Source organism: Atta cephalotes (genome assembly GCF_000143395.1).
Source record: "Atta cephalotes unplaced genomic scaffold scaffold00019, whole genome shotgun sequence".
In the NCBI taxonomy this organism is placed as follows: domain Eukaryota; kingdom Metazoa; phylum Arthropoda; class Insecta; order Hymenoptera; family Formicidae; genus Atta; species Atta cephalotes.
Window position 1 is genome coordinate 4,196,464 of NW_012130083.1, and position 17,183 is coordinate 4,213,646.

Sequence of the window (17,183 nt, forward strand, 5' to 3'; positions counted from 1 at the left end):
ATGTATCGATCGAGCGAGAAAAATTTTCAAGTGAGCAAGAGACTTCATGTTTGAAGAGAAGAAGCAGGTCGGCCAGTACATAAGGTTCGGTGGAGAAAGCGCGGGAAGTTTCGACATCTTCGCCCGCAAATTGAACTGGAAAGAACGAAGCGACGAGAGGACAGACGGACAGACGAATGGACTGACGCGTTCTCGTAAATAAAGCCATGAGAAAGAGAGAGACCGGATTTCGGACAGTCGGGCCACGTAACAAAATATCGGCGTCCGTGCGGCCGAAAACACGCGCGTAATAATATTCGCGTAAGCCAGCCCTTTCTCCCGAATGAAGTTTCTGTTTTCACGGCCGGAAACGCTTCATTTTGCCATCATTTCTGCGGCCAGCCGGATCGGAGGGCTTTTGAAAATAACCGCGATGCACATGGGGTGTGTCGAGGTGCATACGGTGTACACGTTTCTATGCGCATGCACAGGCAACTCTCCCACCCCTCCTCGAAAAAGAAGTTGCACTAAAAAAAAAAACGAGTATTAACTTTTATTAAATGATGACATTAATTCAGATTAAATCTCCCTATGCCGATCGATGTGACTGACACAGTGGCCGAAGAAATCAGAACGCAAGCACTTGTCGGCACTCTTCATTAATGCAAACGAGCCTAGCTGCGTTCTCGGTCGTTAGTCGCGCGATTATCTAGAAAATATAAGAAAGTTTCCCTTTTCACTTGGCGATTAGTGTGAAAACAGAGAATGCGAAAGAGGAGCAAAGAAAAACCCAACCCAAAGTTATCATCTGCCGGTTGAATAGCAGGTAAAATTCGAAGAAATCCGACACTTCCGTCTTAAATATTAACTCTTACCTTGTATTAGTCATTCAGTCAATGCTAACGTGTCGCATAAAAAAAAAGTTACAAAGGAATCTCTGTCCAACTAAAATAAATAAAATAGTACAATACATAAAATATTTTTGTTACAGTTCGTATCTAGATATGCAAAAGCAATGGACAACAGCAAATATAAGTCAAAATATTAAAAACGAACAAATCTAAGGTGACGGATAATATTATTTATTAATTTATATAAAAGTACAAAACTCACATTTCAACTTAATTTATTTCTCTTCAGCCGTGAAATAAATGACTATTACATTTTTTAGTATAGAAAAACAAAATAAACATGTGACTAATATAAATGAAGTTAAGTCGAAACATGCCGTAAATTTTATACTTTTATACAGATTAATAAATAAAAAAAAAATAAAAATTAATAACGGGAAAATTCCACGTCACTTGACAAACATTTTCACTAAGATACATATTCCCGCAGATAAGATTGCGATATTTTACGAAAGGAGAGAGTAAATCATAGTCGGCACGTGAGGTCAGAATTTCAAACTCGGGTGTGTGAGAGATTACTGTACGTAACCGGTATATCTTACCTGACCGTTCCTGGTCTATCTCCACGAATGAGTCGTAAAAATCGTACGAAGGATTGCCCGTTTCTCTCCTTCCGCGTCTTCCGCCCCCCCCCTCCTCCCTCTCTCTCTCTCTCTCTCTCTGCTTTTCACGCGTTAACGACAACGCGGAACCCATTAACACGATTTCATCGGTGACACAAATCTTCCGTTTCTGTAGAAAATCCTTACCGGCGTGGCGCAGGATCGCGAGACCACGACACGTGGCACGTGCTTGTGAACAATACGTGGAGGCCACGCCTTCTATCTCTTTCCCTCGTTTTATGTTTAAATTTCCACGGCTTTGTGAAAGGAACGTTACGCATAGCGTTATGCATACAATATACGTCGCGCGCGCATTTCGGTACTTTTATCGCTTAGAGCATTACAACTGTATCAACAGTTTCTTTTTGTAATCCGAAATTTAGAACGACGACTACGTAAGTATATTTAATAATATCTATGGTTAAGGCGGTTTATACAAAAAAAATATGCAAAAAATATCATAAAATACACGGAGAGAGAAGAACTTCACAATACACAAAAAGGTCTTGAAAAATGTTATCTTTAAACATTAAGTTTCCAAGTCTCATAAAACAAAAAATATAATTTTAATAATAGGTTAAAAGAAGGATATTACACGTAATAAATCATTCAATTTTGAAGTTTATCTAAATTGGAAATAACAATTGAAAAACAAGATATACAGAAGTAGTGGAATAAAAGCAAAAGGGAACGAGTAGATGATTCTACGTCAGGATATCACGATCGCTCTTTGCGCTCTCACAATTCCTGGAAGCTGCAATTACATATTTTTCCTTTTTTTTTTTCGTTCCCCTCGTGAATCAAGTTCCCTCTCGAAGTCACGCGGTACACAAGCTAACGACCTGGATAACCGGCCGTGATATTTCCAAAGTAACGTCATCGTTGGCCACGATGCGACGCGAGGCTATGAGTCTGGCGACAGAGGCACTCATTACAACTTCCGGTCTAGTGGAGAGTTACAAGCGAGTGATAGAGACGTATATAATCGACAGAGAAAGAGAATAGAGAAAGAGAACTGACAACAACGGCCAATCGCAAGGGACAGAGACCAAGAGAGATAATGCGAGAACGAAGAGAAAGAGAAGAGAGGCGAAGAGAGGCACGACGAACGAAAATGATCAACAAATAGCTACATCCTCACGATGAAACGGCGTATCAAACTCATTAGATGTCATCGTCGATTCGACACAATCGCGTTTCGTAGAGAAACCGTCGGAATAGAGTCGACAGGCCGCTCAGCCACGCGAGCACGAGAACTCTCGCGTTACGGGGCGGCAATGATTCATGCCAGGTATGTCAAACTGGTTTCGCGCCTGGCCGAGGAATCGTGGCTTATCTACGAGACGCAATGCATCTCGTATTGGAGAAACCAGGCCAGAATATGCATGTAATTCTGTCTCACAGTGCGTCGACAGGAATTCATTCAATTTTCAGCAAAAAATATCTTAGAAAAATTATTATTTAGTACTCACACGTAGAAAAAAAGAGCAAAACATAAAGTAACTCGAATTAATGTTTCTATAATAATAGATACGCCAGTCTACCGCCACATTCAGCCGCCACATACAAATTAACGTTGATAACACTCAATTTTACCATGGCTGCGTTCCATATAATGCACAACGCTCTTGGAATCATTACATCCTTCTTTAGCAAATGTTAAATGATGCTCACAAGAGCTGTGAGAGCGCCTAATGAAACGCACATATTTAGGTTGGATATTACTATTAAATGCCTAACGTCATGTATACGCATGTATGACGTTGTCAAAGATATACAAAATATGAGGCTAACTATTTATTGATATCAATTGCGTCAGAAGAAAAATCGGTACTGTCTTTGATTATAATATTAACGTATGTCCATATATAACATTTGTATTTTTTTATTTTTAAATGCAATATTTAAAATTCGTGTTTGCTTGGCTATATGGATTTAGACCAATCAAAAATCGGTTACTTCATTGGTTTAACTCTTTTATTATAGAACTCTAATTCGAATTGGCGTGCAATCGTAGCACCGTTTCATTCACAAGAGCCGATCAATGGTCGCGCCGGATGTGCAGCGCGAGCGAAAACACGATTCGACGCGATTTACGGCTTCGTGCAAATTGCGAATCCCAGACGACCAGAGGAGCCGTATTTTTCGAAGATATTGCATACGGAAGTATAATTGAATAAAGAGACTAGTAATAGTCATCAAATGTTGAAAAAGTTTGATTAATTTAAACAAAATAATTTTACTTTTCTAAATATTTAGTATTACCAAACGGTTGATTATATTATTGTTTGATAATACTTGCAAAATATTTAGAAAAGTAAAATTATTTTTTATTTGTATTAGCCAAATATTAGATTAGAATTATTTTACTCAACATTTGATACTCTCTAAAACTTTTTAGAATGATTCTCACACTTAAAGATCGAAAATTGAGCTTCAAGACTCAATTTTCTTTAGAGTGAAATCCCACTCCAAGGAATTGAGTGGCGAATACCAGACTATTGTTCAGTGTACGTTACTAGATTTTTCTGACATTTTCATGTACATACGATGTTTTTCAAAAGTACAATTCCAGGGCTCCGATTCACAACGCTCACAACGCTCGTGATTATTTGTCCTTGTTTGTCATTTGATAGACAAGGATGAAATTATTCCGTAACGACAACTATTATATATCGTCATAGAACAGATATTCTATATGATAAAAAAATTGCGCAACAGTGTAACGATGTCGTTACTGTCATAACGAGTTGCAGAATAGGGGGAGGGGGGAGGGGAGGGGGGAGTCAAGCTGAGTTAGCTGAGTCGAATCAATAATAATGAAAAATCTGGACCGGATTTTCTAAACGAAAGATTGTACGTTCATCTTCGAATGGCGGGGCGGTTCTCACGCGATAAAACGGTCGATTAAAAAGTATACGCACTAGGGACCCGGAAGGGCAGCGGAAGGGAGAATCGAGCACGTACGGCGGCGGCTCTCTGGAGGCGAGGTGCGGAATTTCAAGCGCGGAACAACCGTGGCACGACGTTGTTTCAAGTCTAACGTTATGTCGCACGGTCAGTATTATATCAACTGCGGTCGTGACGATGACCGCGAAGCCATGCGGCTTCCTTCCTGGCACTCCTCTCCAACGGGAAGAGGCGTCCCTGAAAACTGCTGGCGCGGTTTCATTCGATTTATTCTTCAAATACTACGATCGATTGATTGATCGTATATATATATGCATTATATATCTCACGCCCGCCAAGTTTCGCAAAACGAACGTCGCGGATCCGTCCATTCACGAAACAACTTAGTGAGACATGTATATGCATATTGCATACATATATACACGGCGTGTACGAATGCACGGGGATGGAGATGTACGTTGGTTCTCCGAACGGTATTGATCGTCGCCGATTATTCAGCGGCATACAATCCACTGACAGACGTTAAGATTTAAATGGCAAGGCCACGTGCCGCGCCGTTGTTTGAATTTCTAAACATTCCGCGAGACGCGCACGAACTTGGACGCATAACATCGTTCGACAATAGGGGTGTTTCCTTGTCCTCCCACCCTCTCTTCACCTATCAACTGAATTACGTTCAATAACGAGAAAGATTTCTTGTCACTTGCGCAGCTTGATAAAAGATAAAACAAACATATTTCTACGAAAAGTATCTTTTCTATATAGTAAATGATCTGTGATACTTCCTTATTTCGATCACATTGTGTAAACACAATGATCATGCTATGTATCGTAAATATTACGAAGGTTAATGAGGCTTCGAAACAAATAGCTTTAATCTATATTCTGAAATGCTTGGCATTTTGGAGAGATTTGGATAAACTGCAATAAGCTATTGACACTTCGTTTCCTAATCATGACATATCATTTTTTTTTTTATTCATTTAAGAATTAATGGCTTAGATACAATGAAAGGAAAATAAGGAAGATTTTAATCTACTAGAAATCAAATACATCAGAATACATAGTTCTGATAGAATGGAATCTGTTATTTCTTGTTCCTTATTCCTTATTCTTATCATTGTGTCTGAACCCTGCACACAGAAAAATAACATTTTAATGCTAAGAAAAATGACTACTTAATTTACTTTCTTCCTTTTGAGTAACGGTTATTTTCAACAAAAAATATCTTCTTGACAATAGTTTTCAAATATACTTATTAGAAATTTTAGGAAATTAAAAAAAAAATAAAAACTTTAGAAAAATTTTAGAAAATTTTATATATTATTCGAAACAAAAATTTATTTTCTTTTGAAGAGTATTATAAAATTGCTCGAAGAAGCGATTTTATATAATGTATAAAATTTCGAATTTGTTTTAATTTAATAATATTGAACAAGGCAGTAAACTGACTGAAATTCAGAAAATATTTGACATAAATAAATTAAATGCTTACGATGTTACGATAGCTCTGCAGATATGAACTTTTGAAATATTTAAAATAATTATTATTTACATACAGAATATATTTCTCTGCATGTAATCCATGTCAATGTATGGATATGCATATCAAATTTTAAGTAATAAAAATTTTGTATATTTGTATGAATTTTTTCATAAATGAAAAGAAAAAATTCTATTCGAATAATAAAAAACAATTTTTCACAGACTTTTTTGTGACTTCACTTTTTGCAGGAATCTTGTTAAACACGAAAAGGTGAAAAGTAGGCATAAAGTTAATATCGATCATTCAATGTATTTCCCGTGGTTCGAAATGCAACCATTTTGGTATTCTGTTCGGAAAGTGACGTGGCGAAATAAAAAAAAGGCGGGAAGGGACTATCATCGGCATGGATAAAAGAAGAGCGGCGAGACGAATTAGCCGTTTCGCAGAATGGTGCCCAGTCTCTTCAAGGTTGGGACCGAAAGAGAGAGAGAGAGAGAGAGAGAGAGAGAGAGAGAGAGAGAGAGACATCGGTCCTCGGCCATGCAATGCAGAAGAATATAACGTGTCTTTATTTACGTGCGTGCGTGTGCGCGAGCAAACGCGACGGTCGTGTCGCATCGTATCGTATGATAGAAATTGTAATTGTAAACACTATTTCGTTACGGTAGTTGAGAGAATCGGCGACGAATAGTAGAGAAAATGGGAAGGAGAAAAAGGAAACAAAAAAGTACGGAGCCATAACGACCGCGACCTACGACAGGTTCGGGGAAAAGGGAAGGGGGAATCCCCGGATATCTCCCGCCCGGTCCACGTCACACGCACGCGCGAGCGCGCGAAATGAAATTCGTACGTAAATTGGTTTAATTGCTCTATCGTAGCCGGTATCAAGTTTCCCGCAGCGTGCGTCGCGTTTACAGTCGTGCCAATGAACTGTCAGTGGCGCTATAATCGCCCGCGACTCCACCAACCGGAATATACGAAAGAAGAAGTTTAAAGGAAAAGAAAGAAAAAGAAAAATTACGCCAAGTATTGGCATTGCAACGCGATTTTGAAAAAAACTGCCGGAGAGACTCGAGTCGTTCCTCGTTGCCTTTCTCACAGTTACCTGTTTCTACTAATGCAGTTTAATTTTAATTTCTCGGTTCAACTAACTCTTCATCTTTTTCCAGGATTTTAAGAATTAGAAGAAAATGAAGAGTAAATTGAACTGAGATTAAAGTTAATTTAGATTGGCAAAAACGTGTCGTTTAACTGCCGAGAAATATCGATCATATTTATTATCTACATTATTATTATTTTTACCAATGTAGATTATCGATCTATAATCTCGATCGATTATATAATCTCATTATAATTTACTCTTTATCTTTTTCTAATTTCTGGAAGTAGAGAGAAGATAAAATAAAAGTAAGTTAAAGAGAGATTAGAGTTAATCTATATTGATATAGAAATGGACGTACGGAACAAATGAAATTAATGCCTTACTCTAAAAAATATCGGTTTGACATTATGTAATGACTATAAATCTCACAGTGTTAATATTAACACTAATGTGCAGATTTAACACCATGGGTTTTAAATTTACATTACGTGTCGATAACAAACATCAGAGATTATAAATCTATATTAATATTGACACCAACACGATATTCATTATCGATTCTGTTTCAAGACCATCTTAAGTAATGTATCTTAAAATATTTTTATTTAATAATTTAAACATTACGGAAGAAATTTATAAATTATGAAATTAAATTAAAGAGTAAAGATGAATTAATTAAATAATTTTATGTAAAAATATAGATAAATAGTAGAATATATTAGAAAAACGAAAAAATAATTATTAATTAAATAGGAAGAAAGTAGAAAATAGTAAATAACACATTTTTTTTCATTTTCAGTCGACAGAATATTTACTAATACCTATTAATATACCTGAATGATTGATATTGATATAATCACGATTCTTGTATTTGATGCTATCTTAAGTACAGTCTAAAGATGTTATAAGATCAGACGGCTGTGTAATGGCATCTTAAGACATTACTTAAGACGATCTTAAAGATAAGAAAATCAATTATGAATATCGATCTCAAATCTTGAATAAAACACCCGTGCTTCTTGCTGTTAAAATTGACAAGGACGAATCCTCAGCCGATAGAATACCGGGGATAAAAAAAGAGAGACGTAAAATTTCGCACAGAGTGCTAAACACACACTTACCCTGTCGGCCGACGATCTCCGCCACGTGTTCGCTGCTGGGCACCGGCACGCACTCGGTCATGTTCTGGCTCTTCTTAGAACGCGCCTCCTCGAAGACGGCTGGTGCGGTCTGTAGCGGATCCGGATCATTGGTGGTGCCGTTGCCGTTGCCGGTGCCGGGGCATCCGGATGAGCCCTCCGGAATACCGAGCATCGACAGCTCGAAGGCAAGCTGAAGGGCGCGTTGATCTTCGAAGGAGACGCCGGCACCGCCGCCGTTCGTGCCGCGATCCATCTCGCTGAACAAACTCGTCGGCATTTCGATCGATTACAAATTCCCGTATATCGTGCGACACCAGACAAAACGTTGACAACGACAATGCCGATGATGGTTGAAAACGTTGCACTAGGGTCTCCGCGCTGTCGAATGTCCACCGTATATTCACGTCGGTCTTTCCTCTCTCCCTCTTTCTCTCTCTTCCGTCGTCTTCTCTCTATCGAACAAACGAGCGGAATTATTCGCGTCGCCTTGACGAGGACGACGACGACGATGATGGTGATAACGCGACGAGGATTAACTTCCCACCGATTAGGGTCGAGCGTGATGGTCCTTAGCGTCGCGACGCTACACTGCGACTGTTTACGACGCGTAAAAAAACTCAAAGAGGAATTCGACGCACCGCGCGGAAGATAACGAACGTTGTCGGCTTGGTTTGATCGTTACCTTTTCCGCTCGCAAGCAAGCCGTAATCAGCTCTCCGGTCCCCTCTCGTGGAAACGTGAAAACGTGGGCTGCGACGACGGCGCGGTGTGTGATAGTAGTCAGTCGCACGTTCCTCTTCGTGCCGGGAGGCACACGCCGGTTCGTGTCTACGTCGTACGTATCGCGCACCGGCAACGAAAATGGCCTTCCCGATATCCCCCACTGTACCTTCCCGCCGCCGAACGCGTGTAGTTTGTGCTATGCGGTTGTTCGTGTCGAAGAGCGGTTTCCGTAGTCACTCCACTCTTACGCTCGTTACTCGTACAGTCGCTTGGTCTTCGACCGATGCTTTCGTTCGTTCGTTTCTCCACCTCCACTTCCTTCTCCTCTCCGTCGCGCGATCTTCTCCCTCTCTCTTTCTTCGACTACCGACGACCGGGACGACGTGACGACGATTCGTGTCGTGCGTTGTTCGGCTGCCTTGTCACTTCGACCGACTGGAACTGACTCAGCCGTCCAAGAAGTCGATCCGTCGCGCGAGACCGAAACACTGAAAACGAAGGCAAGGGGCGCGCGCGCTTCTAGAATCTCGTCCGCTCCGTTTCCGCTCTCTCTCCCTTCTTTTCTCTCTTTCCCGCTCGTGAATCGTGATCCTCACCACCTCTCGCTCCCTCGCTCGCTCTCGCTCTCTCGGTTCTCGCCTCTCTTCTCTCACCGCGATCTTTCCTTTCGAAGGCAGGCGCGTGCAACTACCCTCTCGTTCGTGTTACCACTGCGACTGACTGCGACGAACTGCGACTGCGACTGTCGAAGCCGGCGCGCCGCCATGTGCCGGACGCCGGCTATACGCGCGTCTGATTGGCTGCCCGCGTCACGTGGTACGCGCCCACCCCTCCCCACCATCGAACCCGGCGCATAAGCGCTAGCGCACCTACCGGCGCGGCGAAGCGGCACTGCGCCGCAATGTAATGTAACGCTGAACGCAACACGAGGGAGCGAGCCAACTTACCGAGAATGAACGAGCGAGCGAGCGAACAACCGACGCGACGTCGCGTTCGCGTTCGCGTTCGTTCTTCGGTTCCTTCAACGCTACGGATGCGTGCACTCTCGTCCTCGATTGTATACACCACGCAACCCCCTCCGTTCGTTCGTTCGTTCGTTCGTTCGTTCGTTCGTTCGTGTATCCGCTCGGCCTCGGCGAAGTTTCCCCGTGGAAACGCCACCGTTCGTCCCTCCACGCCGGACGCCCGCGCGTTTTTACTCGCTCCGATTTCCCAGAGCGGCGAATCCCGGACCCGTAGGATTGACTGGAAAAACGTAGCCGTGTCTTTGGCTTGTCGTGATGTCGACACTGGGGGGTGCGAATCCCCTGAGCCGAGGGTATCTATGATTCGAGGATGTTTCTCGAACACTGAGCCGCACCTCCGAACGATTTGTAGATATACATGCAATCGATTCTCTTTCTCTTTCTCTCTCTCTCTCTCTCTCTCTCTCTCTCTCTCTCTCTCTCTCTCTCTCTCAGTTTTCTTATTTTGTCGCAGTACATCATACGGAAGTACATAGTACGGAATTTTAAAATGTTGAGGCCGAAGCACAGATCTTTGCATAACACATAATGCATAATATAAAACATAAGAAAATTAATCAATCAATCTTTTATTTCATGAAAAGGGAGAAAACGAAGGACTCCGATTAATTCATTTTTTTATGCATTATGAGTTATGCATTATGCATAAACAAATTAAAGACCGATTCCACAAATGTAAAATTAATCTCGATTTAATTTACTATCTCTTCCTTATTTACTAATTTACTATTCTTGGAAATAGAAAAATCTTGCATTTATGAAATCAATAAAAATCCTTCGTTTCCTGCCTTTCCATGAAATAAAAGATTTCAATTGGTCGATTTTTTAATGCTTTGTGCGAAAATCTCGTTCTCTTCATAATCCATTCTACAAAAATAATTGTAAGTTGAATTGTAGTTGTACGAATTGATTATTTACAGCCGAATTTGAGGAGAATATTCAATCGTAATTTGTCAAAATCTTATAACTACGTTTATGTAATTATAAACTTTTCTTATGAAGCTTTCCACATTCAGAGCTCCTGTGTTGAATTCCATACCCAAAATTCAGAATATTTAAAAAAGTATGTTAATTTTCGAAACCAAATTAACAAATTAAACAAAATTTTGAATGATTTGACAAAAAGCAGTACTTCACTAGGTGCACTAGGATGCATATGTATAGAAATATATCTCGCATATACAACAAAAGAGATATCCATTCGGATGAAGTATTCTACATCCATAAAAGTCAAAAGTCTCCATTCCTGCATGCAATTGTAGAATAGAAATTACGGAGAGCTAATTGTAAGATCTGGTGAAGTAAATGTAGCCCGTGACGATATATGATTTTCCCCGCAAATGTCGAACGGGTCAAAGTGCACCGACCTAGGTGGATCGTATAACGCTCTTTCTTCTCTTCTCTCCTCCCTGGCCGTCAACGGGCGCGCACGATCCGTGCACACGAGGTGCACCGACATTTTTCCGCGCAGTTGTCTCTCTATTTTAATAGGGGAGGTAAAGGATGTTTATAAGGTTCAGTTTTACAACTCATAGTTAACTCTTAACCGAGGTTCAACTTATTTCTCATCTTTTTCCAATTCTAGAATTGAAAAAAGATAATAAAGTGAATAAGTTGAACCTCGATTAAGAGTTAACCAGTTGAAACTGGACCTAAGTCTGATGAAATAGCGTCTAACCTGCGTCATGTTTAGAACGTAAATAAATCTCATATTACCGGTGGACCGTCGCCCTGCGAATTGAATGTCACGTCAAATGTATCCCTGGGGAAGAGCCTAATAGAAAGAATCCGCACGTTTACCGCGATTTACTTAATTGAGTTTTTTTACAGATAACCGAGGGACGAGAATCTTGCGACTTGTCGTGCTGAGTTTTCCCGATTATCGTCCTTGAACTTTAGCCGACGACACCCGTATTAACACCGACTGTACGAAAGTCACCGTTGGCTATTAATGCCACAATTTCGTCGCTGTTTAACAGATTTTGAATATTATCCGTTTCACAAGCATTTCGCCTAAATTTGGCAACGTCTCATATATGATATAGTCGAAGCGGAACATAAATTATCATGACATGAAAATGATGTTAAAATGGCTCCACAAAATGAGTACTAAAGCCCAGTTCTTTATGTACTGGTTAACTTGTGTAGACTTAGCTTCACTTATCTTGATAATGTAAAAATTGTTTTTCCAGCTATGATTAATCATTAAACTGACTTGTAGTGATAACTTTAAAAGTTATACTCTTCACAAAACCATCAGTTTACTGAAACTAAAAAAATACAATTTTTACATTATTATCAGATTAAGCTTAACTACAAGTTAATGAGAAAATAAAAAAAATCTTAAAGTCACTTTTTAATCAGTTCATTTTAAAGATATCTTGACGTTATTCCTTATAGAAAATTAATACTGGTCAGTACTGAAAGACAATTAATGATTTAATTAATGATTTAATTACTTATTGTAAATATTAAAAGCACTGTTGTTCAGTGCTTTTTAGTACTCCAAATAAGTAATGAATTGCTGTCTTTCAACAATAAGTTGGTCAGTATTAGATTTCTGCAAAGGATCGTGACTTATTGTTCTGCTTGGGAAGTCTCTTCTGAAGGGAATTTTTCGTTCTCTACCTAAATTTTCATTCACTTTGTGTGCACGTGCTCGTGCTGTTCCATATTTCCGTAAAATATTCGTGACAGATGTTATTAATATTTTCTGTTACGTTGCGCATCTCTTCCAAAGATGGACGATAATCGATACGCGGGATGTGTAACTATGAGTAATCGGAATTTATCGGGTGATGAGCCAGCGGCACTACGCCGCACGACATGTCCGATTCGCGCTGACGTGGACAAGGCCGAGCGAATGCCCGTCGGCCGAATATAATCGGCGCTTTCCCCCCCACCCCTCCCCTCCCCGCTCCCCCTCCTCCTCCACCCTTCCCCCTAATTCACGAATCACGTACCGGGCCCGACCACCTGCCCGACTAGCGGTTTCGTTAAGTAAGAGTGAAAAGAGGATTCCGTCTCTCTAAACCGATCTAGACGCGGACACGAGCTCGCTCGTTCGCTCGTTCGCGCGGACCTTGAACCGAGGCGCAAACGTGATCCATTGTTCTCTGCCGACGACCCTTCGTCCTCTCTCCGACCGAGCACTCTCGGCTCGAGATTGCTCGATTTTTAGTCGGGAGGCCCCATACCAGATCGGCCCCCGTGTCCTCCATTCTCGAGGACAGACGGAACGATGGGCGCCCGCCAGCGATTCACGAATATACCCGCGACTCATTGTTTTCTATCTATGTATCGGGCTAGCGGTGCACGATAAAGAGCACGGCGCTTTGTTGTTTGACGTAATCGCGTAATCCGGAGAAGGAGGGAGAAGGTTTTCCCATTTCGCGTGAAAGAGCGAGACGAGAATCGGTCGATTCGACGAGCAGCGGGGTCTACCTGACGATGAATTCGCTGGAAGGTGCGAGCGACTAATTTTGTTTCTCATCGCATGCCGAAAGCAACGACCCGTGCACATCGCCGCCGATCTCTCTTTCTCTCCCTTCAAGGCTGTCTCGAGACAACCAACCACCTTTTGCCACAAGCACCTGCCGACTGCTCGTGCTCTCGACTCGCTCGTAAATACCTCGGTGTTATCGTACGTATGATTTTACAAACTGCCGCCTCTACAGTCGCCTCTTGCCTCGCCGCGATGAGATGCGATCATATGTGGCAGGACGGATTATTCGCGCAAAACACGTCATGCTCGATCACTAATCATCACGCTAATTAATTCTGAGTAACGGAGGTGATGATCACTAATCTCCGCTGACCGAGAGATTAAGCTTTCTTAAAAAAGAAAGCTTCCGTGCGTCTTATCGCGCTTGTAGAAACTGAAAAATTTAATTCATCAAACTCAATTCAATCTTCGATTGAATTTATGAAAAAGCAATTTATGAAAATCATCGAAGTCATAAATATGTTTTATTACGTAAACGTATTCTGGATAGAAAGGAAGAAAAATTTTCCTATGAACGTTACATGGAAAAGAGGTTTTGCTAAACTATCTAAAAATTTATCTTGTAGGTACAGATCTGAAAATAATTTTATTTGGACAAAAATAATTATGTAGAATGCTCAAACTGATTGTTAGAATGCAAAACTTTTTGCGGCATTGCTTATCGTGAGATTCCAACGTAATTATTTTAACAAAATATTTATTCTCTTATCTCTCTTTTTCTGTAATTTTAAACATAATTTTAAATCCAGTTTATGAGAGTGCATGCAATAAAGTTATTGTACATATTATTTTATATTTTTATATTATATTATTATTTTTATATTTTATATAATAACTTTATTGCATACATTTACAAATTAAATTTAAACAAAAAATTTAAATTTAAAAAACAAGAGACAAAAGAAAAAATACAAGCAAATGACGAAACAACAGCAACAGTTGACACAAAAGCAAAAGCAAAAAAATTTTTATAGTAATATAAACACACTGAATCAAAACTGTACGTAAATACAATAAAATATTCATTGTGTTGAGTTATGAAAAAATAATAAAAATTGATTCATTGAATTTTCATAATGATTTAAGTTGTAAAACTATTATTAGAATTCATTGCAAGAATGAATATATAGTTATATAAATAAATCCAGCTGTTATGAATTAATTACATTAAGTCGACATTGATTAATGATCATTCATTGAATTAAAAATGACCATAATTTTTTTCAGGGCAGATATTGTTAAATAAGGACAATAGTATTATAGACAGACACGCACACACAAATACACACGAATCATACAAACGTTACAACAAAGAATTTGACAAAAGGTAGAAACGAGAAATTTCGAGAAGTTTCTTCTTGCTACTTGTACAGGATATGTTTCTCATGGGACTATCTCAATGCTAGACAACATCGAGGGATACGGCCGGTCCTATGGCCTCGACGCCGAAAGGACGCGTCGCGTCGCTCACAACCGTTTTCTGGTCGCTCCAGTCGATGCATTAAACCGACTTCTCTCTTCGATGTTCCGCGTCGCTCGTCGCATTTTTACGGCGTGCAACCGGTTGCCTTCCACGTTGCGATCATTGTCGTTGCTTTGGCGAAACCCGGCGACTCCCGTGGTGCGCCGCCTCGTCCTCGCCGATGTGTACACGCGGATAGACGCACCGCGTGTACATACGTGCACACGCGCGTATATAAGGTACGAAGCGATGGTGCTTTGCTCGAAGAAGCGTACGGTGAAGAGGATATTTCTTTCGATTTCGATCGCCGGGGTGCAGTAACATCGAAGAACCGCATTGCTAGCCTCTGAGTCGGCGACGATGACGACGACGACCGCGGCGTCGAAGGCAATGGCAAAGCGACAACGATCATGGAGAATTGTAAAAGTTCTAATCTAATCTAATTTTTATTCGATATAAAGCATTATCAATCAAAAGCATATCAAATAAAATTGATATAATATTTCAATATACTAAGAAATATCGAGAAATATACTGAAATTAATAAATCAGGGTTACCATAAAAGTGGTTTCCACAAAATTAAGGAATGTCAGAGAAAAGGTCAAACCAGAAAAAAGTCAGGGAATTTTCTGGAAAATTAAAGTTCCTGGCTTTAAATGCGTATATCACATCTACGCAGTTTTGGATTTCTGTCAACTCGACAATTAAATGCAAACAGTGTCAGAAATATTAACAATTTACATTGCTATGTTAATAAAATATTTGATTTCTAAATCAGAACAAAAATATGAAAAAATTCAAAATATTATTGAAAGTTAGAAAAAATCGTGAAATTTTGTCTGGAAATTAAGGAAACATTATGGAATTTTAGGATAAAGAATTTGTGACAATTCTGTCAATTAATAAATAATACACAAAGATTTTACAAGTCAAATACTTAAATGTTCTTTTCCTCGAGACGATTTCGGGAGAAGTATTAATTCATCAAATTATCGCGCAATGTGCCGATATCGATCGGCTATTCAATGTATGGTTATCCACAAAACCTTGCGAGCGAACGCCTACGTTCGCGCACGCAGAAGACAGAGATATCCCTATGACTACCGAGACCACAACGGTGGCAGACTATAAAGTCCATTGCAGAACGAAAATGCACGCAAATAGCACGGTTAAACGATGATAGTGCGGATAAAGCGCACAACGCCTTTCTAAATATACCCCCGCGCATCAGGTCCATTCGCAGAATTTCATTTTCTTACCGCAGACACAACACTTGTCACTTATTAGAGTTCCCCGCGAAGTATACTTAAACTCTACATGCGAGCTTAGTCGAGTCGTTTCATCTCGAACGCAAATAAGATGTATGTACACGAAGACTATAACTGCTAAGATCCCTTACAACTGAGAAAACGATTTGAATAATAAATCCAAACTCTATTTTGTTGTCGTAAGAGTTTATGCAAAATGCAAGCTCTCGGAAACGTAAAAATCACATGTCCGTTAAAGGATGCATGCCAAGGATATACAACGGAAACGTTTTAGAGTTCCGATGCAAAATTTACTTGCATCCAACTATAGATGCGACGAAGGTCGGCAAATGGAAGATTCCTCAATGTCTCTCCTCGATTTTACGAGAATACAACTTTGTCGGACCTCTGTATTGTTGAACGACAATACAAGTCTTTTGTAAACTTTGGCCTGAAAGCCGGAAAAGAATTTTCTCTTTCTTGAACCGCAGCTTTCACAGATACCATGTTCCGCAGAGCCTGTTCTACATAGATTTTTTCAGAAACAATAAAATAGAGCTAGAATTTATTATTTTATTATAACGTATTATTATTCTATTATAGCAGTATTATATGTTTAAATTCGCATTGTCAAAATACTATAGCAAGAGATTTCTTCAATAATTAAATAGAAAAGTTATTTGTAAATTTTTATTTTAAGTAGTAATTTTTTAGATGATAAAGATTTATAAATATAGCCAGTTATAAACTACGTAGATAATTTAGATCTGTGCATGAGTTGCGCGTGCGATAGTATTAGTAAGTTTATGAGCGCGTATTTCAGCGTACTCATTAATACTTACAGACTATCTAAACGCAGTCCGTAATTAGCCATATTTAAACCCTTATATCTTACAAATTGTTACTTATACATAAAATAAAATAAAAATTTATAAATAACTTTTTTATTCAATTTTTCGAAAAAATGCCATAATATTTTGAGTTGCAAATTTTGGGACACTCTGCACACACACACACACACACACACACACACACACACACACACACACACACACATAAATAAANATATATAATATATNTNTATGTAT

At 39.7% G+C, this 17,183-nt stretch overlaps 1 protein-coding gene across 1 annotated transcript in view; it reads right to left on the reverse strand.

Annotated features, from left to right (window-relative positions):
- Positions 1-8,409, reverse strand: part of LOC105619073 (RNA-binding protein MEX3B) — a 46,346-nt gene extending 37,937 nt beyond the window's left edge. The window contains exon 1 of the mRNA XM_012200602.1: positions 8,112-8,409. Within this exon, the coding sequence (XP_012055992.1) occupies positions 8,112-8,409 (298 nt within the window). The remainder of the gene's footprint in view (positions 1-8,111) is intronic.
- Between the last annotated feature and the right edge of the window lie 8,774 nt (positions 8,410-17,183).